Genomic DNA, 25,776 nt, shown 5'->3' with positions numbered 1-25,776 from the left:
AAGGTGTGCATGGAAGTTCAAAGTGACATAACTTTTGATACAAAACTCCAAATTGGTCCATTCTTTTTGCAAAGTACTCCTCATGACCAATACTTCTCAAAACAAGCCTTGCCATGCATGGAAAAAGTGTGTATGATCATCATTCCTCAAGTGTGCATTTTGGAGGGAAATTTCACAATTCAAATTTGGCTTAGGCAACAAGCAAAATACCACTTCCATCATGATTATTGGTTGTTTTTAAGTGAATTTCAAGCTTGCATGGGCACTGTTCACGTGTAGCATGTGCATGGAACCTCATTTTTGCATTTTTGCATTTTACTTCATATTTCACTAATCATGTTTAGCCAAGGCTTAATTGTGATTTTAGTGTCATTAACACATCATATATAAGGCAAACCCTAACCATAATCCTCCATAACAGAATTTCAGATCTAGAATTTTCCATTTCCCTCCAATTTTTCTCTCACTTCAATTTTCATTTTTCTTCACACAAACACCAAATCTCTTTGCATATTCTTGATTATGGAGTGATTCTAAGCAAGATTCATCTCTTGGTTTGGACAATTGAGCAAGATTTGGAGCAGTTCATGTACATGAACATGTTGATGGAAGTTGGAAATTAAGCTAGATCCAGGCATTTTCATCCAATCCTTTGTGCACAAAGCTTCAATAGAGGTTCAAGGAAGTTTATCTGGAGCTTGAGAGATCTTGAGAGCACGAATTCAGAGACCCGCATTTCCAGGTGATGAAAATTTGATCCTCTCATTTTGTTGTTTTATGTACATAGTTTTGTAGATCTCGCTTAGTAGAGAATGCTGATATAAGTAGAATTGAAAATGGTTAAGGATTGAGGAAGTTATGTGGAATAGAAGTTTAGATCATGAAAATGTTTGCCTTCGATCCATGAAAGTTAGGAAGAATTATGATGAATGAGTATGATATTTGGACTCTAGGTTGCAAGAGCTTTCGAACGGTGTACATTTTGTTGAATTCTGAAAAAAATTGTTGAGCTCCGCCGTGGAGACGACCGGAGAAGATGACCGGAGAGTTATCTCCGCCGTCTGGTTCATTTAGGGATTGAGTGACGTGTAGGTCCAGGTGTACTCTGGCGTGTGCAATTGATTGGCCACGATTTGTCTGACTCTTCCACGCGAGCTTGGACTCGCTGATTGTGCTGATGATGTGGTTAAGTGAAACGCATCGTTTCATTTAATGAAGTGGCGTCCACATGTGCGCCAGCGTGTGAGAACCATTGGCTTGTGTTGCTTTGACCATGCCTTGTGTGCATTGACTTGCTGACTGAGCGTGATGACTGTTAATTGAAGCGTTGCGTTTTGGATGATTGAATGAGGACCGTGTGATTGCGTTTCGCGCCAGATCCAATGGTTTTGGTTTATTCTGATTTAAATTCAAATATATCTTTTCCCTCCAAATTTCCATATTATTTCATTTTATTTGCTTACCTTAGAAAATCCATAAAAAAAATAGCAAAATGCTCAAAATTGACTCTAATTTTTTTTCATAGTCTTGTTTTGATGCCTAGTTTTTTATAGGATTTATTTCATGGTTTGTTTGTTTCTGGATTTTTATTTTGGAATTTTTGATTGGACATTGTGTTAAATTGACATGTTACATTCAATGCTTTGTGAAATGCTATGTGTTGATCCAATTGATTTGAATTTTTGCATGCTTGATCTTCACATGTGATATGATTTTTTGAGCTCTGGTCTGAATTTTTTATCATTTGTATTCATTGCTTTTGACACATGAAGATATAATGTGACAATTTGTGTCACATTTTTGGCATTCATTTGGTGCATTTTTGTTCACCTATCATTTGAGCTCTTCTGGATCTAATTTTTTGCATGATGTTTTTTCATAACATGAGTAGCTCGCATAAAAAATTTCATAGCCATTGGATGCATTTCTGTTTTGATTTGGATTTTCTAATTTGGATGTCCATTTTGTGCACCTTTGTTGGCATTTGCTTTACATTGATCATTTGATGCCTTTGCCTTATGAATTGATGTTGGTCCTTTTGAGGACATTTTGTTGATTGTTTGAATGTGAAATATGTGAAAGATTGGCTTCTGTTTTGATCATTTGGTTTGGTTTTGGACCTAGTCTTTGTACTAGTGTTTGTACATGAACTAACCTTGACTTGTGTTTCAGGTTTTGACATTTAGCATTAATGGTTGAGTTGCTCACCTTTTGAGATGCAAATTGGATTGTGATCTAACTTCTTTGTGTTTTGTAGGGATTTAAGTTGATGTGTTGAGCTCATTGCTTCATTTGATTGCTTGACCATTGCTCATTGAATTGTGTAACAGTTGAATGGTTTCACTGTTTATTTTCTGATTAGTTGTCTGAGATATTAACTGTTTAGCTTTTGTACAGGTATATTAGTTGCTTGCTTTTAGCTCTTGCTTGAGCTTTGGATTGAGGTTGATACACCACTTAGGTAGCTACTTTCTTACTCCATGTAGTCTGGAAGTCCTGTCACCTTTTTGGGAGGCATTTTGCTGGCAAGTCCTCCTTAAGAGGCTCTGTTTGTGTTTGTTTACAGATTGTGCCAAAGACCTCCAAGTGAGGCATGTTACTTGATAAGTCCTCCTAAGTGAAGAGGCAATTGACAGATAAAAGGGATTAGCAATCAATCCCCCGTTATTCAGTTAGTCGTTCTTTATGCTCGCACTACGTGCTGATGCTCTAGAACATGTACCCAAGATCTTTGTACAGAGTCTGTCAAGTGGAATAGGGTCCCTCTTTCTGGATCCCCACGCTTTCATTGTCATTGAGCTCACCCTGGCCAGGGTTAAGAGCATGAGGTCTCATCCTCATTACCATCTTTGATCAGCTTCACCCTAACTCTCAATGTTAGTGGTTAAGAGCTACAGTTTACCCATTACAGATTGGCTTGTTTGTCGAGGTTGATATGACCCCTCTTGACTAAAGCCTACCCATTGTTTGGGCCTTTTATGTGGATATAGTGTGTGATGCTTGTTCACTTGTGTTGGTGTGTTTATCTGCTTTCCTCTGAATTGACTTGCTTCCTGTGTGAGTTAGGATTCTTGTTAGAGACCTCAACTTAGGGAATGTTGATTACATGACAACTATTAGGCTCGAGTCTTAGTCTCCCTTTTAGTTTGTTGTTTCCCTGGTCTCTGGTTAGGAGAGAGTTTTACCCCTGTTAAGGGGAACTACGTCGCCCTGATTCTCATACCAGATGAGATACGTAGGCAGGAGGTTGTAAGCAATCTCTCCGGGCACCCTTTTATTTTTGAGTGTGTTCAACCTTTTCTTTTTCTTTTGTTGTTTTGTGTGTGTTCACCCTTTGTTTGCCTTCTTTGGTGTGAGTACTTGTTTGTCCAGCGTGGGTGTGTGTGGTAAGTTTATACCTTATGGAGTTCATCTTTGAGACTCACTTGGGGTTCATTTGTGATGATGGTTATCATCTTTAGGGTTCATTTGTGATGATGGTTATCATCTTTGGGGTTCATTTGTGACGGTTGTCACTCATTTAGGGTTCACTTGTGACGGTTGTCACTCACTTGGGGTTCAATCTGATAACTTTTCTCTTTAATGTTCGCTGATTAGCGTTTGTTATTGTTTGGAGTCGGATGTAAGTCCATGTATTGGCATTCTGTTTCCTTGTTTTGTATTTGTTTGGAGTCAGATATAAGTCCATGTATTGGCATTCTGTTTCCTTTTGTTTGTTGTTGTTAGGAGTCAGATATAAGTCCATTTATTGGCATTCTGTTTCCTTTTGAGTGTTTCTTTCGATGTCTCAGCGTCTCTTTTTGGTGTTTTGTTTCGGCGAGCGTTAGCCGAGCTACGAGTGCTCTGATTCTTCTCTGGATAGAGAAGATACGTAGGCATAGGATGCGATATCCTAGCGAGCATGCCTCCTCTTTCCCCGAACTACGTTGACTCTGATGTTTGTGTCTGACAAACTACGTAGGCCCAGGATGCGACATCCTGCCGAGTCCACTTCCTCCATCTTCTTTCATCTGTTTATTATTCCAGTTTGTGCAATTTCTTTGAGCAGTTTTATTAGCAACCTTTTCCTATTCTTTTAGCTATCTTTTGAGCGTGGATCTCGTCGAGTACGATGGACGTGAGGGGTGCTAATACCTTCCCCTTGCGTAACCGACTCCCGTACCTTGTAATCTCTGGTCGTAAGACCGTTCCTTTCCCTTTCTTAGGTTAGTCCTGCGCTCCCTTTCCGTCATAGGATGAATAGCGTCGGTGGCGGCTCCATAAACTGTTTTTTTTTCCGCCGGTTGTTTTTCGCGTTGCGAGAGTAACGGAGGTCGGTTAGGTCATCTCAGTCAACGACACTAGTCTTTTTGGTTATAGTATGTAAATGCATATTAATATTAATATCAATTGATCCGATTTCGACTTTTATCTAAAATGTAAATTATTTTTCAAAAAAAATTACACAACACACATAGGTGTCAGACCAATTGGCGTCTCCTTTAAAACCTAACACACATGCGTCAATTGGATTAGTAGCACTAGGTGCATAAGTCAATCCAATTGGCGCCACCTCTTTAACTTATAGAGCAGACGTCAATTCATCGGGCGCCACCTCTTCAAAGTGGGGTAGTTTGGAAACTAATCTGAAAATTGGGTTATTATAGGATATTTTTTTAAAATAGGTTATTTGAGTAAAAAATCCTATGTTCGGATTCAGTTTTGTTTTAAAAAAACAATTATGTTCATTTTTAAAATAATTTAGATTCAGTTCTGTTTAAAAAACATTAAGGTTAAAATAAATATTTTGTAAACTTTAAAAGATAAAGAAATTAATAAGGATTTTACCCTCGGTTAATACCTAAAGTCGAGGTAAAATGACTTGTTCTTTTCCCTCAATTATGAAATTTAACCAAGGGAAAAAGTGAGTGCGCTTGAAAGAAAAAATATTTTTGAAGATCAAACTCATGATCATTCCAAGATTTTTCCTCGATTAACTAAACAAACAAAGAGAAATGTGACAAAATGTCCATGTCAAGTTTCTTGTGCGAGATCGATGTGAAATCCTATTTATCAACCGTTGTAATAAACCATATCGACTATTTTTCTTAGTATAATTTATGCACTTTTTCTTGCAAGTAGATTCATTTATATGTTCTTATACATTTTTTCTTTTCTTGCAACGCAGTCTTTAAAACTTGAACTTTAAATCTGCCAACTTATAGTCCTATATTGATCATCAAAATTCATTTGTTAAAACTTATAATTTTCTGTCAAGGAAAAGATATAACAGATATGTCATATATAATTGATCGATCATCATGTTCTTCAACTTTTATACCATATTATAAACGATATAGGTTGCGTTTGTTACAACTTTTTTTTAAAAAAAAAATCTATTTTTTTATTAAAAAATCATTTCTAAAAATTTTAAGAGTGTTTGTTTCAGATTTTTTTAAAAATGATTATGTTAAAAAAATGATTTTTTAATTAAAAATGAGAAGCTGATCCAAGTAGCTTATGAATTTCCATTTTGCGATAGATGAGAGAGAAAATGCAAATACAAAACACGGAAGGTTACATCCAAAGCAAAGTTACATAGTTATCCTTAAACTTTTTGAAAATTCCGAAAATACCCTTCGAGGGTTTAGCTTCAGTTTGTTCAGAATTGTGAACAGTGTCGTCTTCTTCCCTCTGCTTCAATGGCGGCGTGAGCAGTGTCGTCTTCTTCTTCTTTGCACCAGGTAAAAATTATCACGAATCTTCTCCTTCTTTAATGTTATCTGGGATTTTCAATTTTTCAACTTATTTTGTTAAATTTTTGATATAGGGTCTTCAACTTATTTTGAAATTGAATTTTGGAACTTGAAGCTATTGGTAATTCAGATTAGAGCTCTTTGTCATGGTTAATAGTGAAATTCATGGTATGAATAATTTAAATGTGGTAGCATATTGTCATGGGTTGGATGTAGTTGCTTAGAGTTGTTTGTTTGCTAATTGTTCTGTTCTTGAAATACCTCATGAGATTGAACTATTTCCAAATACATTATTAATATGATAGCTTCAAGTGAGTTCAATTTTTGTTGTTCAGTTTGATTTGTTTGTTGTATTGGAGTTGTCATATGTATACTTGAGATGAATATTTATAGGAACCAATTGAAATCATAATGTAATGTAATCATCAAGAAGACTAAAGGAATAAAAGAAATAAAAAAGTTGAAGATTGCATGAAAAGAAGGGAAAAAGAAGTTGAATGTTTAGGTGAAAAGAAAATAGCCAAATCATTCCCGCATTTACACAATAAAAGATTTAGCCTAATAATTTTTTCAACAATTGGACAGTTATGCTTATTAAAAGAATGGGAGTTGCTTATCTTATTATGTGCAGATGAATCATCAAAGCTAGTTATTTGAGCTACCTGCACTTCTTAACTTTGTCATGTCACCCTTCTTAATTTTCATATGGCGCTCATTGTTTGCAAACAACACACTGCCAATTAACTTTCATTGCAATGAAAATTTCATAGGATTTTATGAAGAATAATATAGTGAAGTACTAAATCAACTTATAATTAAACACAAATTGTAGTCTATAGGTTATAGGTTACAATTTTGTTTTCAAATATTTCTTAATACAATGTCCACTGGTTGTGAAAAAGAATGGTGAAGAAGAGAGTACAGAAAGCTCATTTCAAAGCTAATAATGATGTTTTTGCATTTACATGGACCCTCACACTCTTTCAATGGAATGTATTAAAGTCAGCAAGATTGACTTTAAGGGGTTGGATATTTTGGCTAATGAGTAATGTCCTACTTTTACTGCTTTGATGGACACAAGCATATTTTGATTTTTAGTGTTGCTAGGAGTGTTATGTTTGTAGCAAAGCTTGCATCATTCCCTTTTAGGGGTGCTCCAAGCCTACAATCCAATGTAGTTACTTTATGTTTAGTATAGTGAGGTATGGTTGTGCTAAAGAAGTTTACTAGCAGTGGCATGCAGACATTATGGTCAAGAAGAAAAAGCATGACAGTGGTTAATACAGTAACATAGAGAGTAAAATAATGAGAACTATCATGCCTAGAACAATTGGAATAATCACAGCCTTTTCCTTAGCACATAACTTTTTTGGTTGCATCATTATATAGCTTCTTTATTGGAAAAGTTATAGTAGTTATAGTGTGTGGTGCCACTATTGTTGGATAAATCACATAATTCTTATTTAGAGCATGTATTTGTTGTTACTTATATAGAGTTATATTTTTATATCAACCATGAGGATTAAATAATAATAGGTTTGTAAATACCATATTACATACACATAAACTCTTATTTGAGTGATAAATATTAATAGGTTTATTTCAAATTTCTACTCTATTAGTGATAAATATTAATATTCTATTTGATTATTAGAATGACATCTAAAAAAGATGTGAAAAGTTTAGAGAAGGATGGAAAAGTTGTTGCAAAATGGGGGGATAACAGTAAAACAGAAAGTTTGCTGAAAATTTGCATTGAAGAAATAGAAGCGGGTAATAGGCCAACTACCCACTTCAGTAAAGAAGGGTGGAAGAATATTACTGAAAAATTTCAAAATAAAACCGGATATGCTTATGATCGCACTCAACTAAAGAATAGATGGGATACATTGAAAAGAGAGTTTTCGTCATTTGTGAAGTTAGTGGATAAGCAAACTGGAGTAGGATGGGATCATGAAAAGAAAACTATCATGGCTGACGATGATTGGTGGGCTGAAAAAAGTAAGGTACGGTTATGTCGATGTATACTAGACTAGTATTTAATTAATTGTATGAATTTTTTCATGACATATGTTTTGAATGTTTATTTATTTTTCAGGAGGATCCAGATATTTTGAAATGGAAACATGGAGGACCTAAGTTTGTTGAATTGCTAGATAAATGTTTCAAGGGTGCCATAGCTACTGGATTCACCCTTTACAAACCATATGAAGATCAATTACCATGTGAAGGATCAAAATCTGTTTTTGAAGACGATCGTGAGAATAACACAATTACTGAGGATGAAGGAGATGCAGATAATTTTGATGTTGGCACTGAAGTACAACCCAACCCAACACCAAGTTCTTCCAAAAAGAGAAAGGTTTTAGGGAAATGAGAGAAAATCGGGGCAACAGAGAAACTTCAACGATCTCTTGATCGTATACTCGATGGGTTTGGGCCAAGCCAACAAGGACTCCCAGAAGATAACATTAGTTATGCTAAATGTTTGAAAATGTTGGATGAAATCCCATCCTTGGTAAAAGGATCACATTTACACTTTAAGGCTGTTAGAATCCTTGCCAATAAAGAAAATAGGACAACATTTTCTTACTTCATGAATACCTCAACTGCTGATCTGGCTCTTGATTGGATAGACACTTGTCCCGAAAAAAAATATTCGCGTGATCGTTGATAGGATTGCATGCTTCTTAGAAAAAAACCATTAACAGTTTGAACTATTATGTTTTTATTAGCTTGATGTAATATGATATTTTTCATAATTACTTTGTTGTTTTGATACCAAATGGAAATTTCATTATTGACTTGTTAGAATATGTGATTTTGGATTCTTAAATGTCATTCTTGTGTTCTTACTTTCTTGCTTTAAGGATTTAAGATGTCATGATCTTTAACTATCCAAACATTTATAATTTTACATTTTTGTGTAACAGGACGAGTGACAATTCAAGTAAGAGTTTGGGTGAGAGTTCAGATGATAGTTCATATGAGAGTGACAATACTTCTGAAATAGATATTGAAGTCCAACAGGTTGATAGAAGTCAATATCATATTGCAACGGTGATGGCTGCTTTTGTGGTTACAAACCATGTTTTGAAATACATTGTCAAAGAAAAGAAAACTACGTCAATTCTCTCTGGCCAACTATGGTTTGTAGAGTTGATAATAGGAAATGATAACAGGTTTTTTGAGCAACTTCGAATGAGGAAACAAGTCTTTCAGAATTTGGTATGCGAGTTAACTAATAATTGTGGGTTGACACCTGCTAAACACATTGGAGTTGAGGAAAGTGTTGGGATATTCTTATATATGATAGGGCAACCTTCCTCATATAGAAATGCCCAAGAGCGATTTCAACATTCTAGTGAGACCATTCATAAACATTTCAACAAAATTTTAGAAGTTGTATGCAAGTTGGGGAAAAAAGTCATAAAACATGTTGATCTTGTTGACTCTTCTCAATATATCAGAGATGATAATAGATATTGGCCTTACTTCAAAGACTGTATAGGGGCAATAGATGGCACACATATTAAAATACATGTCCCAACAGAGAAACAAAAACCGTTTTTTCAATAGGAAAGGACATACAAGTACTAATGTGATGGCTGTGTGTGACTTCAATATGTGCTTTACTTTTGCATTGTGTGGATGGGAAGGATCTGTTCATGATGCAAAGATTCTTATGGATACTCTTCGTAAACCCAATTTACGATTTCCTTATCCCACAGAAGGTTAGTTTTTGGTACTTCAAATATTTTATTAGTATAATTAATATTTTTATGTTCTTATCTGATATGTTTTGTTTATATATACAGGTAAATACTATCTTGTAGATTCAGGATACCCGTCACTTAAAGGTTTCTTGGCACCATACAAGAATGCAAGGTATCATCTTACACATTTTAGACTTGCTCCAGGATTCAAATCAAGAAATGAAAATTTTAATTATTATCATTCTAGTTTGAGAAGTGTGATTGAAAGAACTTTTGACGTGGTAAAAGCAAGATGGAAAGTATTACAAGAAATGCCTAATTTCAAGCTTCAAACTCAAATGGCTATTATTTGGGCTTGTTTTGCACTTCATAACTTTTTAAGAAGAACAGACTCAAGTGACTTGGATATTCTTGAAAGTTTAGAGAACATCAATGGTTTACAAGACAATGAGCAAGACTTCCATGAAGGAGATGGAAATGGTGTACCTACTCATGGTGAATGGCAAGCTCCAACTCAAGCTGATGTTAGATATATTGAAGAAATAAGAAACACTATCAGAGACCAATTGGCAAGAAACATGGGGCGACAGCGGCAATAATTTTATTTTTATGTTTGATGGCTTTAGAAAAATTAGAATGAGACTTAAAAAAGATGTAGTTTTTTTTTATGTTTGATGACTATAAAAAAACTAGAATGAGTCTTTAAGAAAATGTTGTTTTATTTTTATGTGTTTGTTTTATAATGTTTTAAAAATATTTCTATGGAGAAACTAGCATTAGAGGTCTTATCCCAAATATATATATATATATATATATATATATATATATATATATATATATATATAATATATATATATATATATATATATATATATATATATATATATATATATATATATATATATATATATATATATATATATATATATATATATTATATATATATATATATATATATTGTTATTTAAAAGCGTTATTAATTTTTAATCATAAAGTAACAGAAATATTTTTAAAAATTATATAATAATTATTAGTTCATTATCATGTATAATCATCTATTCATATATTTAACACTAATTTGTATGTCCTTTTTAGTAAATTTATATTTAAAAAATCATGTTTACGTTTAAATTGCCAAACAAGAAAAAAATGATTTAAAAAAAATGATTTTTATGAAAGAAAACAAACGCTACTTTTTTAATAAAATCTCTAAAAAAAAAATCTCAAAATTTTAATTAAAAAAAACTTTTTTATTTAATCTAAAAGAAACGGGGCCATAATAGATACATCATAATAGATTATTCTACAACTACCAGAAGTAGAAAGACATGTAAACTTAACAAAAAGTTATATAAATAGCATCTAAATAGGAAACTTGGCTGCAAGACAAAGAGGATTCTTCTTGTGTTGAGTGAGTCCTGGCCACCTTTCGGTATCAATATCATCCTTTAGCAATCCATGTGGTAATTCCCAATCAAAGGAATACAGAAGATTAGCAAGAAAAAGTTCCAATGATGCAACTGCCATAGTTATACCGGGACAAATTCTACGACCAGCTCCAAAGGGAATTAGTTCAAAGTCTTGCCCGAGAAAATTAATCGAACTTTCTAAGAATCTCTCAGGATAAAACTCTTCGGGATCTTTCCAAACATTAGGGTCTCTTTGAATTTCCCAAGCATTCACATAAACTATTGTCTTTGCAGGAATTTCGTACCCGCCTATTGTGCATTTATCTCTTGTTTCTCTTGGCACAAGCAATGGTGCTGGTAGATGCAATCTTAATATCTCTTTTATCACTGCTTTCAAGTAGGTGAAATTTTGTATATCATCTTCATCTAAGAACTCTTTTTTAGTTCTTGAATTCCTAATCTCTTGTTGTACTTTCTTCATCACTCTTGGATTTTTTATTAGCGCGGTCATAGCCCAAACTGTTGTCGCTGCTGTAGTATCTGTTGCAGCTACAAGCATGTCCTATAGGTAAAAAAAATTAGCTGTAAAAAACTAAAACAAATTCGACTTTTAAATTATTAATGAAGAGAACTTAATTACCATGAGGACTCCTTTGATGTGATCAAAAGTGAGATCAATTGAAAACAAACGTTGTTTCTTCAATTGGAGTAAAACATCAACAATAACCTCTTCATCTGTATGTTGTCTATTTGGATCCAAATGTTCATCAATAACCTCTTGGTAGAACTCATCCATCTCCTTGAAATTTCGCTCGAGACGCGAACGAAGTCCAGATAGTTTATCAATCCAACCCGTGAATGGAATATAATCAGAAACAAAGAAAGCTGTCAACATAGCCTCAAACTCATGCAGCATTCCATGGAATTTGCTCCTTTCTGTTCCTTCGTCCTCATACTTCTTCCCGAAAGCAATCCTACAGATTATCGTACTCGAGAGAGAAGTTAACAATTCACTCAAATTCGTAACAGTCGAAGAAGCAGCATGATTAGAAATCTTTTTGATCATTTGTTTCACCTCAAACGTTCTTACAGACGAATAAGATGAAACACGCTTGGCGCTAAATATATGAACAACACAAGTTTTTCTTATATCTCTCCAAAACTCACCATATGGAGAAAATACAATTTCTAAACCATTATAAGATAGCTTTTGTTGACCATATAATATAGGTCTATTAGAAAAGACAAGATCATTGTTTTTGAATATTTCTTTGGCAATTTCAGCTGAAGAAACAACAATAGCTGGTCTTAAACCAAGTTGAAGTGAAAATAATGGTCCATGTATTTTTGAGAGTTTTGAAAATTGTAGATAAAGATTGGAAGTGTCTAGCTGATGAAGGTTCCCTATTATTGGCAAGCCTCTAGGACCGGGTGGATAAGGTGCATTAATGGTTCTTTTACGTATGTGAAAGAAAAGCAGAAATGGAAATGTACTTAGGAACAAAACAAACAAAAGTAGTAATAACATGTTGTTACCAATTATGAAGAGGAAAAATGATTTCGTTCTGTTTACTAAACTAAAAAAATGCTTTAGTTCTTAACTTCAATTTGGAATAATTATACACACACATTCATATATTATATATATATCATAAAGTGTTAGATATCCACACAATTTTGGAACTTGCAGATAAGATAAACTAGGCTTTGCTTAATAATATCACCTATCGATATAATATATGAGAAAAAATTCTAGTCCAATAAAACAATATCAATGCAAATTCATTATCTCTGGTTTTATGATCAAAATACATAGTTCATCATATTTACCAATATATATATATATATATATATATATATATATATATATATATATATATCTTTTCAGGAGCGTTTGAAAATTTCTTAGACGAGGTGGTATGTGACCCATGAAAGAGAATTCATGATTGGCTATGTATTAGAATGGGCGCCCATTTCTCAAATACGCCATGCATTTCTTGAATGACTTGCTCGGTTCGTGAGAGCATGAGAGTTGACGTGTCCCGATCCACCATTGTGGGAAAAGGAAATCGAGGGAAAATTTATCACGTTCTCTTGAATAATATATGATTAATTGTCTTATTCTATCGCTTCTAGAAACTTCTGTTACTTCCTGGAACTCTGAGATCTAGGATAAGGGATTTCTATAAATACCTCCATCCTAAGGTTGATGTAGGGTCCAATTCATTACGTAAATATTATAGACGACAGATATAAACTTCATGTGTTAGCTATCTCTAAACTCACAACAAACCCTAAAACCCTCTCTAAGCCCTTATTCACCAGGGATTGTCACGTATTTTACTTTAGCAAGTACAATTGGCGCCTATTATGGGGCCTTATTAAATTTCATCTGGGCCGCATTCACCATCACTCCATTTTTTTCCGCCACCTTCCCTCGGAGCATTCTTAAACGAAGTTCTTAGGCCCTAATAAAAACCATTGTCGAAGGTTTAGCTGAAGAAGGGGAGTCTGGTTCCCCCATTAGAAATATGACAGTCTCATTTTGACGGTGAACATCTTACCCGCTAGCATAACCAAAGCTTTGGTGAGAAAGTCGAAATCTAAAATCTTATTCTCTTATAAAGATGCCACTAGCATTCTCCCCCACAAAAATGATCCCATGGTCATCATAGTGCAATAAGATGATTGAGATATAAAGTGAGTATTAAGAGACCCTGGAAGCTCGACAAATTTATTACTCTATACCGCTTTCCAAGGTCTATAGCTTGACACAGTTATCATCAGGGCTTTCGAAGGCTCTCTGGTTGGTAAATCGGGAGAACAAATACAAGTAAAGGGTCATATGATGCTCGAAATGACGGTCAACTTAGAGGCAATCACAAAAATTAAAGTAAAGCATCTTGTGGTGGAAGCCTCATCTCCATATAATGCCATCCTAGGGAGGTACGCCCTCCATTTGTAGGGGTGATCTTATTTACCATTCACTTAATTCTAAGTACCTCCTTCCTTATGGGCGAGCTGGGACAGTTCGGAGGGACCAGAAGGCTGCTCATGAATGCTATCAAAACAAATTGAAATTAAAACGGATCGAGTTGCTCCAGATATTCCCCTTCAGTCTAAAGCACAAAAAGTAGAGGCCACGAGCTAGGACCCCTGACTGGGGACATAAATGTAAGGTTGACTCCCACATAAGAACTGAAAGAAGTATGGATTGGGCCCTTGGACCATCAAATAAATAGTGCATCTAGGTCGACATCGGTGACCTCAATTCCACGTCCCCTCATTAATTCATATCCTATACCCAACATATATCGGTTGATTGACGGGTCCATAGGCCATAAAATGTTGAGTTTCATGGACGCATATTCCGTCTACGACCAAATCAAGATGGATTCCATGGACGTACCCAAGAGAGCATTCATGTCTATTCAAGACAACTATTATTACAATGTCATGACCTTTGGGTTAAAGAATGCATCTACCACCTATTAGAGACTCATGCGTGCAATGTACTCAAAATAGATAGGGCGCAACCTGGAAGTCTATATTGATGACATGATATTAAAGACCTCAAAAGGGAAGAGTCACACAGTAGACTTGGAAGTTATCTTAGGGCTAGTTAGGAACTACAACATGCACTTAAATCCAACCAAGTTCTCTTTTAGCGTTCAAGCGGGAAAGTCTCTCGGGTTTATGTTAACCAAGAGAGGTATAGAGGTGAACCCAGACAATTGTCAGGCTATCATTGATATGAGAATCCCTATCATAATAAAGAGGTTCAGGAACTATTAGGGCCTATCTCGTTTCCTTTCTTGTGTAGGTGATAAGGATTTTCATTTCTTTACCATTCTGAAGAAAAAAGGAAAAGTTAAAATGAACGAGCGAATGTGAGAAGGAGTTTTCAAACTTAAAGGTCTTTCTAGCGTCGACTCACATCTTAACGTTCTTGATAGAAAGTTCCTCATTATTCCTTTATCTTTCTGGAAAAAAAAAGTATAAATAAACTTTAATTGAAATGTGGAAAATGGAGTTATCAAACATACATTCTCAATGACACTCTTTTCTCAATACACTAGATACTCTGAGTAATTTTGAGTATTTGTACAACAATTGAACACACAGAAATCCTAACACTAAGACCCCTATATATACTAAGTTGAAATAACCGCTACCAACGGCTTTTCTCCCAGGCAATGACACGTCGCGCTTGACATGTCTTCAATCCATTATAACGGTCCACGCGTCTTTTCTTGAAACTGGATAAGGACAAAATACAATTATCCTTCTTTTATTCAGATTCAAACATTTGTGTTGAAAGTAACCTTAATGTTGCCTCCGTCGAATTACCACAATAAACTTAGAAGTATTTCTAAGTCTCATACAACAATTCCCTCTTACGCAAGGATCACTTCAACTAGAGAACATCTTCAAAGATTTTTTCTTTTCTTTTTCTCATTGAATCAGTCTTGACGTCGAAACTTCCAGCTAACAAATTGCCCCCTAAAAATCTCTTTTTCAACATAACGAAGATAAGGGAATTTTTTAAAAATCCAATTCGACGTCACAAACCGTTCACCCGATATGACGTCATAGCCATGATGACAACTTTTACCAAACGTCTCTTCAAAACCCACATGAGAATATTTATGAAATCATCACGCCTCATCATCCCTAAGAGATCGTGGATAGCCTTTAACGGCCACCGTTCATCATGGTTACTCCAACTGACACGCTCCCACTTTCTTTTCAACCATTAATGTTTGACAAAAACCGCTTCCACTTCAGCAGCTTATAAATAGGTATATTCTATATTTTTCCAACTTTTTCCTCATTCTAAACTTCCTCAAAAACAATTTCTTGTATTCCTCATCTTTCTCAAACAAAAAACCCATTTTGCTTCTTCTTTCAATCTCTCTACAACAATGGCATCATCCGCAAAAACTACCAAAGAATCAACAAAGAACACAAAATATTAGGCCCAAACATTGTAGGTAATAATCAATATGTACCTGAGCCTTTCACTGAAGAACAAAGAAGAATTTTCCAGTCACAAGTATTGATCCATATCTCTATTTCTGGAAAAACTCATGCTATGTTAGGACCATTATCAAATCCAAATGTTGACCATAGTAAGCTCAAGGAGTTCTTCCCAACCTACCATAGGTACAAACCCATAGCATATGCTAAAAAACCTAAGGCTGGAGATGAAATCCATACTGAGGAAAACCCTAACCCAAATAACAAAGGCAACCCTTCGACTAATGAACCCATTAATCTAACATACATGAATAATGGTTTTAGGATCTTTCGATCATGCCCTTTACTTAGGGATTCCTATGATTATCTAGGTTTGTTAGAGAAGATAGAAAAGAAAAAATCTCAAGTATGGAAAGAGATGGGTATATTCGACTTGATACAACTGTCGAAAGTAGGACCTGGTGTAACACCTCAAAATTTGCCCTCCTCTCTTGGGACTAGCTTAACATATTGCATATCATTTTTTAGGTCATTAGGCATTGCATAATTGCATATCATGTGGTTACATTGTGCAAGTCATCCTCATGAGTCTTGGTCAGAAGATAAGAGGTTGAGGTTCAAGCTAGGGTTTCATTGGATTGATCACTAACCATCTGAGGATGTGGGGTCCAAATTAGGGTTTCTTGATTCTCAAGGGGATTGGTTTTCATCTTGGTTGAAGTGATACATCATCATCATCATGGTCTTGTTATCATCCAAGAGGTTCAAGCGATTGATCAGATGCCTTGAGATTAGGGTTTTGACCACTGGTCAACCCTAATCAGTTGCATTGGGCCAATCAGGGCTTGTGAAGGAGATGAGGTTTTCAATGGATATGGGGATCATCATATGATTATATTGAGCTTATGGAAGCTAGGGTTTCATCATTGAGCCATTTCATCAGGAGATTGAGGCTCAGCTTGATCAGTGCATAGTCAAATTCATCTATCAATCAGAAAAGTCAACTGTGGTCAACTGTGCTTGATTTGATGGATTAGGAGGTGGGAGAGGGTTGGATATAATTCATTCATGTTGAAATAAGTTTCATTTGACATTTCAAACATCAAGAATGAAGAAAATAAAGTCAGGAGAAAACTTTCCAAAAATGGAAAGTGACTTGTAATGAAAGTTTCCAAAAATGGAAAGTTTTTCACCTCAAAATTACATGTCCAAAAATGCTTCAAATGAAATTTTGTTCAACATGAAAGTTGTATATCTTGCTCTCACCTTTCCAAAAAGTCCAAGAACACTCATTTCTCATGAGTGGTTGGCAAGTTGTGATCAAATCATTTTCCAAAAATGCCTAAATTCAAAGTGGCATAACTTTCACATGGAATGGCCAATTTGAGTGATCTTTCTTTGAGCAAACCACATTTCACATGTACTTTCATGATGCATGATAACATCTAGGCTCGAGTCCAATTCCCTAGTAGTGCGTCTCCCTTTGTGTCTGGCTAGTCTTTCTCCCCTGTTGGGGGGAACTACGTCGCCCTGATCCTCATACCAGATGAGGTACGTAGGCAGGAGACCGTGCGAGGTCTCTCCGGGCACTTTTTTTTTTCCTTTTTTATGTGTGTTTGCTTGTTAACCCTTTTGTGTGTCAGGATATGGATGTAAGCCCAGCGATTGACTGTCCGTATCCTGATTGTGCTTGTTTGGTTCGGAAGCCGATGTAAGTCCAGCTATTGGCGTCCGGGTTCCATGTTTGCCTGAGTTTGTGTGTGTCTTGTTTGGCGTGCGTGAGCCGAACTACGGTAGCTCTGATTCTCGTTCCAGACGAGATACGTAGGCATAAGACGCGATGTCCTAGCGAGCCCTCTCCTCTTTTCCCCACCTGTGTTGTCTTCGGTGTGTGTGTATGATGTTTGTTTAGCAACCTTTTCTTTCTTTTAGAGCGTGGATCCTGTCGAGTACGACGGACGTGAGGGGTGCTAATACCTTCCCCTTGCGTAACCGACTCCCGATCCCATCTCTTTGGTCGCGAGACCATGCTTTTCCCAGGTTTACTCTGAGCGTTTCCTTTCCCTCTTTTGGGATAAATAACGCACGGTGGCGGCTCTGTGTTGTTTTGTTTCAGCCCGCCGGTTGTTTTTCGCGGATGCGACAGCTGGCGACTCTGCTGGGGACTTTGTAGATGTTGACCTGTGCTGGTCCATCTTCCCTAGGCGAGTCTCTCCTAGCGTTCTAGGATAGTTTAGGTTGCTTGTGTGCTTTATTTATCGCATTTATTATTCTGACTGTGTATATATTTGCATAAATACTTGCATGCATCATACTATCATGTTGCCGTCCTCTGTGCAGGTGGTTCCTTGTTTGGGGTGGGTGTTATGAGTGGGGCTAAAACCCAGGCCCGAGTATACACCTAGGATTAGCGTGGTCTCACGTTCCTCACATGCTGGTTGGGCATGTTGTTGCGACGTGACATACCACAAGCCGGACGAGGTTCATCTGAGAGTGCTCTTCCTCAGTGGGGTTTTCCACTTTGGTTGGGTTACCTCTTTTGAACTATTGACTCTGGTGACCGATCATTTCCCGGATCTGTGGTTTAGACGATCTTAAGGGAGCTACAATGGCACACCCGAAAGGGCAAACCCATTGAGTATCTTTGCCCGATTGTCGAGACTATTATCCGCCTTAGGATGACCTGATTAGAATTTACCTGTGAGGGGAGGGTGATTCTTACAGATGCATGTTCAGATGGTGACTTTGATGGTGACTATTGGTTCTGTTGATCAGAGTCCTATTTATAAGTCGGATTTATAGCCATTTATTTCTGAGACGCCGGAGTGCTGTCCGAGTTATTTATCAGTGGGGATCCGTTTATTTCAGGATTCCCCGGGCCGATTCAGAGATGGTTATGGGTATCTGCTCAGAGTTTGTCTGATGATGATGGTGATGTATCTTCCGTTTATTTCGGAACCCTTGAGTGGATTTGTGGTTACGTATTCCTTCAGATGGTTGTGATCAGGTCAGAGATCAGGGTTGTGACTCAGAGCAACAGATGATCAGATGACTTGGAGGATGGCAATGCATTGCATTCATTCATCAGCATCATTACATCTTGCATTTACCTGCATCTAACTCATGTTTATCCATATGCAGGGACCCTGTTGATCGAGATCCTGGTTGAGAGACTTTCTGCTCAGATATGAGAAGGCCCGGTTTGAAGGACGATGTTGCCTATAGCTTCTTTGACCCAGAGATCAGTGTGCTGAAGGATATGATAGCATTGATTGCACCCGACCATGTGGGGTTGTTTCGTGAGATGTATGGGGGTATTCTGAAGATGGTTTCCAGACTCACTGACAGAGACAGGAGCGCCATTCATACTCTCCTCCAGTTCTATGATCCTGGTTTGAGGTGTTTTGTCTTCCCAAATTACTTACTCGGGCCTTTGATGGAAGACTATGCTGATATCTTGGGCATTCAGGTCAAAAATCAGGTTCCTTTCTATGCTACTAAGGAAGAGCCCGATATTGGAGGAATTTCCCGTGCTCTTTATTTGAGTCCGGAGATGGTGAAGGGAAGTCTGAAAGAGAAGGGGAAGTTGCCTGGTTTTCATTTGAGTTTCCTAGAAACTAAGGCCAAGGAGAATGCTGAGTTGGGTAACTGGAAAGCTGTCTGTGCTTTGATTGCTGCGGGCATTTATGGGGTTATTCTGTTTCCTAACTAGAAGAGCTTCGTGGATATTAACGCCATCCGCTTGTTTGTTCAGAAGAATCCTATCCCTACTTTGATCGGAGATGTCTATTACTCAGTCCACAATCGGAATGAGAAGAGGCGTGGGGGGTTGATTCGATGTTGCACTCAGCTGCGATACAAGTGGTTTATGGGTTATTTGCCTTCCAAGGGTGCTTTTGTTCTACTTGGCCAAAATGTTAATTGGGCAACCAAGCTGATGGGTTTGAGAGCCAAAGACATAGCTTGGACTCACAGTAGTGGGGTTGGACAAGATTTCATCTGCAGTTGTGGGGGTTTTCCCAATGTGCCACTTATAGGAGTTCAGGGTTGCATTAATTATAACCCGACGCTTCTTAAGAGACAGATGGGGTTCGCTATGGAACTACCTCCGTTCAAGAGTGAGGTTCAGGAGACTTTGTACTTCCCGGTTGAGGGCAATCAGGCCAGGTTGAAGCAGGTATCCGAGGCATGGCGTAGCATTCAAAGGAAAGGCAGGGTTTCTTGGGGTAGAGCTAATAACAGATCTTTTCCTCCGTTCGATGACTGGCTCAGAAAGAGAGTGGAGCTTACTCGTCTACCATTTCCTATGGTCGATCCTTGGTATCCGTTGGTTGAGGAATCTCCTTCTACTGTTAGTATGGATGAGTTCCTAGAGATGAAGCGGGAGAGAGATCAGTTGCTTGCAGAGAAAGCGGAATTGGAGATGACTGTTGCTCGGGTTCAGATGGCCAACCAGGAGATCAAAGTGAAGATGGAAGATCAAGACAAGCGACATGCCCTGGAAGCAAAGCGCTTTGAGATGGATACTGCCTACTATGGGAAGGTCAGTCAGGCTTTGGCATCTTCAGCGAAGGAGCACGACATCACGAAGGAGAGGCTAGCCAGAGCTACAAGGGTTATTGAAGATCAGAAGAGGAGGCAAATCCTCGTGAGAGATCAGAGGGACGACAGAGTCCGAGTTCTCAGTGCTGAGTGGGAAGCCAAGCTGAAGACCAAGGAATCAGAGAATGTGAAGATCATCGCTGAGAGAGATCATTGCATCGCCGGGAGAGATCATTACGTTGCTGAGAGAGATCATTACTTCAGGCAGATGAAGATTCACCAGAAGGAGGTGGGGAGATTACAGCAGGAGAATACTGAGCTCAGGTTCGCCGCAGAGTTCGCGAAGATGGTTGATGAGATAGGGCCATCTGTGGGACCCTCATCAGGCTAGCTTTGTCATTTGTGTGGATTACCGTCAGGCTTGTTGACGGAATTCACTTTGCTTGTATTTCTTTCCTGATTTTGGAGATTTGTATCTGATTTGATGTATGACTATGGCACTTATTATGCAATTTTGCTATGTGATGGTTATTTTCATTCAGTGATCGATCTTCAAGCTTTATTTGCTTTACCGTATGCACTCACACACACACATGGTTGGGGGTATTTTGCTAAATCATGTATCTCTGATCTGTATGATGAAACCAGATGCTGAATGTCAGAATATTGTTGCCGGATTATTATTTGTCTCGATGAAGCCAGGATCAAGAGACAAAGTGTTCTTCATGTGGATAAACACTGCATTCATGCATGATCATAATAACTTGTGTTTTATTTTGCAGGTATATGTTGCTAATGTGCTTGATTGTTACAGGAATCATTGCTCGTGCTCGCAGAGCTGTACCTTTGCACTCAACCCGTCCTCACAGATACTTCACGAGACGCAATACTCCCAGACTGATGGATCTCCCGAACACTGATATCCTCGAGCTGAAAGACAAGATGAATGAGCTGATCAACATCATGCAAGGTTTTGCAGTTGGTCAAAAGGCTCTAGCTGACAAAGTTGAGAAGCTCGAGCGGGCTTCAGCAGCAAACAGTGGTGTTAACCTGGATGGTGTCTCCAACCAGGGGCTGGGTGGTTCTCGAGATGGTGGAAAGAGAGCAACGGTGGGTATGGTAAATAATGATGCCGGTTTTGGTGCTGCTGGGGGTCAACCTGGTCAGAACATGAAAGACAGTCTGTTCCCACCTTTCTTCGGTGTTGATGACGACAGAGAGGAAGACAGAGAGGCCGATCAGTTCTCGATGCACAATGAACCGTTTGGTCAGTACGGTGCTCCACCACAAAACAAAGAGATCCAGCTGCTGGCTGAAAAGATCAGGGCCTTGGAGAGTTATGCCACTCCGGGAGTGGTTAACATGTCAAACATGGGGCTAGTGGAGGGGATTGTGATCCCGCAAAAGTTCAAAGCGCCTGCGTTTGATCGTTATAATGGGAGTTCCTGCCCCGAAACTCACCTGCAAGCCTTTGTCCGTAAGATCTCTGCATACACCATGGACCAAAAGCTGTGGATGTATTTCTTCCAGGACAGCCTGTCCGGAGGCTCACTGGAGTGGTACACCAAGCTCAAGTCCTCAGATATCAAGAACTGGCAAGATCTTGGGGACGCCTTCTTTAAGCAGTATCAGTTCAATGCTGATATGGCCCCGAGTCGTACCCAGCTGCAGGGTATGTCTCAAAAGAATAATGAGGGGTTTAAAGAATACGCCCAAAGGTGGAGGGAGTTGGCTGCCAGAGTGCAACCTCCTCTAGTTGACCGAGAGATGTCTGATCTCTTCATGGGGACCTTGCAAGGGGCTTATGCTGAGAGGATGGTTGGTTGTCCTGTGACCAACTTTTCGGATATAGTGGTGGCTGGTGAGAGAATCGAGAGCTGGTTGAAGCTCGGGAAGATTCAGGGTAACGCTTCTTTTTCAGGGTCGAAAAAGCCTTTTGGGAATGGTCAGAGGAAGAAGGAGGGGGATACCAGTGCGGTCTATGCTCAGAGAGGACCCAGTAGGGATCGTTACTTCCAGCACATTGTTGCGGTAACTATTCCTGCTGAGCATCAGCCTACACCGCAACAGCAACAGCAACAACCTCAACAGCAAAGACAACCATTTCAGCAGAGGCCTCAGAGGGCTGGTTATCAAGTCAGGGGAAGGATGAATGACAGGCAGTTTGACAGGCCACCGGTGACTTACTCTTATTTGCTGAAGAAATTGCAAGATTTGGGGCTGGTACAACTTAGAACTTTGGCACCTTTGAGACCTGATCAGAGGCCAGCCAATTATGATGAAAATGCAAAATGCGAATTCCATTCGGGTGCTCCCGGACATAATGTAGAGAACTGCAAAGCTTTTAAGCACGTAGTTCAAGACTTAGTGGATTCGAAAGCTATCAACTTCGCACCATCTCCCAACGTCAATGCTAATCCCATGCCCGCGCATGGTCAAAGGGGGGTGAATGCTATTTCTGAAGAGAGTAGGGTTGGGCTATCTACTGTTGATCAGTTGAAGACTCCTCTGGCTGAGGTTAAGAGGCAGTTGTTGTTGAATGGGGTTCACCCGGGCTGTGGTATTAATTGTGCTGAGTGTACTGTTGTTCAGAACGGGTGTGGATTACTGAGGAAGACTGTCCAGGGTCTGATGGACGAGGGGAGTATTTTGATTGAGAAGGTTGATATGGGGAAGGATGAAGTCTCCACCATAACGATTTACTTTGATCCGGTGGATTTGTCTACTCTGGCGGAGGCGGCTCCAGTTACTATCACGGTACCTGGACCAATTCCGTATGACAAAGATGATGCTGTGCCTTGGCATTATGGGGGAGAAGTGTACTGTAATGGTGAGAAGGTAGAAGATCAGACTGCAAGTGAAACCACCATGCTAAAGGTGGATAATGCCGGTACCAGCGGTTTCACTCGTAGTGGAAGACTATTTGCACTGGATGCCTTGAGGGGAGGAGAAGGAGAAAAAGAGAAAAAAGAAAAGGCCGAGGCTTTAGCCAGGGCAAAAGGGAAAGCAGTGGTTAGTGATAGTACTCCAGTGGTGACACCGGCGCCGGTGGGGTCGGAAGAAAAACTTGATGATGATGCAGAGGAATTCTTGAGGATCATCAAGAAGTCGGAGTACAAACTGGTTGACCATCTGCAGCAAACTCCCTCCAAAATATCCATTCTATCTTTGCTGTTAAGCTCTGAGGGGCATAGGGAGGCTTTGTTGAAAATCTTGAAGAAAGCCTATGTTCCTCAAGAGATTACCATAAACCAGTTGGAGACGGTCGTGTCTAACGTGCATGCCAGCCATGGGTTGGGTTTTACAGACATGGACCTGACTGTGGATGGAAGGAATCATAACCCGGCATTACACATCGCAATGGAGTGCAAAGGGGCCGTGTTTTCGCATGTGCTGGTTGATACCGGCTCCTCATTGAACGTGTTGCCGAAGAAGGCTCTGGCTAAACTGAATTGTGACGGGCTGATCCTGACTCCCACTGATCTGATAGTGCGGGCGTTTGATAGGTCAAAGCGGGCCGTGTTTGGAGAAGTTGAGATTCCGGTGAAGATAGGCCCAGAGGTGTTCAAGTCGACTTTCTACGTCATGGATATTCAGCCGGCATACAGCTGCTTGTTGGGTAGGCCGTGGATTCATGCTGCTGGGGCAGTAACTTCGACTTTGCACCAAAAGCTGAAATACATCTGGGAAGGACAGGTTGTCACTGTGTGTGGGGAGGAAGACATCTTTGTCAGCCATCTGTCCTCATTCAAATACGTTGAGATGGACGGCGAAATCTGGGAAACGCCAAGTCAAGCGTTCGAAACCGTTAAGGTGGAGAATGCTCTTTTTGCCAAGGAGGAAGAGAAATCGTCCATATCGTCATACAAACAGGCCGCTGAGGTGGTAAAGAGTGGAGAGGCTCCTGGTTGGGGCAGGATGATGGATGTCTCCGCGAAGAAGGACCGCTTCGGAGTGGGGTATCAGCCTGGCAGAGGCTCAGGACAGGGCAGAGGACGTCGTACGTTAGTGACCTTCACTAGTGCCAGAATGCTGGATCCGGATCATATCTGCATGATGAGTAAGGAAGATGATAGTGACTGCGACATTGACCGGTGGATAAAGCCGTGCGCACCAGGGATGGGAGTCCAGAACTGGAAGGCTGAAAAGATCATCCGGGTCACTCTGCTGGAAGAGTAATATTTTCCTGTTTTGATTTTATATGCATGAAAGCCATACGTGTTGCCCGACACGTAATGGTTCATTGTAAGGGCCACCTCATGTTTAACTTTGCAAATTTTGCATCATCAATAAAAGGATGTTTTTCAGTTAAAAGAGGTGCTCCCTGTTTTTCATTTATTTTTGCAGTTTAAAAAAAAACAAAATAAAAACGGCAATGTTTTCATTTTTCTTTTTGATTTGTCTCACACCGGTTCTAAGCAATGCATGAATCAACATTCATGCATATGCGATATCTCTCCGGATCTCATTGATAACAATCCTGTTACACCCTTGTATGACTTCGATAATCCAATATATCATGCTGAGGAAGAAGACGAAGAAGATTGTGAACTGCCAGGGGAGTTAGCCAGGTTGTTGAAACAAGAGGAGAAGGTGATTCAGCCGCACGAAGAGCAGATTGAGGTTGTGAATCTGGGTACCGACGAGGTCAAGAAAGAGGTGAAAATCGGGGCCGCTTTGGAGGCGAGTGTCAAGAGCAGATTGGTAGTATTGTTGAAAGAGTATGTCGACATCTTTGCCTGGTCTTATCAAGATATGCCAGGGTTGGATACCGATATCGTGGTGCACAAGCTACCGTTGAGAACAGATTGTCCTCCAGTGAAGCAGAAGTTGCGCAGAACTCGACCTGACATGGCGATGAAAATTAAAGAAGAGGTGCAGAAGCAGTGGGATGCTGGTTTCCTTGCTGTCACTAATTATCCGCCGTGGGTCGCGAACATTGTGCCAGTCCCGAAGAAAGATGGGAAGGTGAGAATGTGTGTGGACTACCGAGATCTGAACAGAGCTAGTCCGAAAGATGATTTCCCACTACCTCACATTGATGTGTTGGTAGACAATACAGCTCAATTCTCGGTGTTTTCCTTCATGGATGGCTTTTCTGGCTATAATCAAATCAAAATGTCGCCAGATGATATGGAGAAAACAACGTTCATTACACCGTGGGGCACTTTTTGTTACAAGGTGATGCCATTCGGTCTCAAGAACGCCGGTGCTACTTATCAGAGAGCCATGGTGACTTTGTTTCATGATATGATTCATCATGAAATTGAATGCTATGTTGATGACATGATAGCAAAGTCCCAAAAAGAAGAGGGGCATTTGGTAGATCTGGCCAAGTTGTTCGACCGGCTGAGATAGTTCAGACTGAGGTTGAATCCGAATAAGTGCACTTTC

The 25,776-nt window shown here is 39.0% G+C and overlaps 2 protein-coding genes across 2 annotated transcripts; one reads left to right on the top strand and one right to left on the bottom strand.

Annotated features, from left to right (window-relative positions):
* Positions 1-7,390: 7,390 nt before the first annotated feature.
* On the top strand, positions 7,391-10,050 carry LOC127104702 (uncharacterized). The gene is made up of 6 exons (XM_051041872.1): positions 7,391-7,741; positions 7,834-8,097; positions 8,548-8,552; positions 8,669-8,963; positions 9,289-9,469; positions 9,554-10,050. Exons 1-6 carry the CDS (start codon positions 7,391-7,393, stop codon positions 10,048-10,050), a joined length of 1,593 nt encoding a protein of 530 aa, XP_050897829.1.
* A 630-nt stretch (positions 10,051-10,680) lies between these two features.
* On the bottom strand, positions 10,681-12,481 carry LOC127100988 (cytochrome P450 71A9). Its single transcript, XM_051038298.1, has 2 exons — positions 11,501-12,481; positions 10,681-11,422 (listed from the first exon to the last, which is right to left on the bottom strand). Exons 1-2 carry the CDS (start codon positions 12,386-12,388, stop codon positions 10,814-10,816), a joined length of 1,497 nt encoding a protein of 498 aa, XP_050894255.1. The 5' UTR covers positions 12,389-12,481; the 3' UTR covers positions 10,681-10,813.
* Between the last annotated feature and the right edge of the window lie 13,295 nt (positions 12,482-25,776).

Source organism: Lathyrus oleraceus, chromosome 7, assembly GCF_024323335.1.
Source record: "Lathyrus oleraceus cultivar Zhongwan6 chromosome 7, CAAS_Psat_ZW6_1.0, whole genome shotgun sequence".
Taxonomy (NCBI): domain Eukaryota; kingdom Viridiplantae; phylum Streptophyta; class Magnoliopsida; order Fabales; family Fabaceae; genus Lathyrus; species Lathyrus oleraceus.
This window is presented reverse-complemented; position numbering and strand designations above follow the sequence as displayed.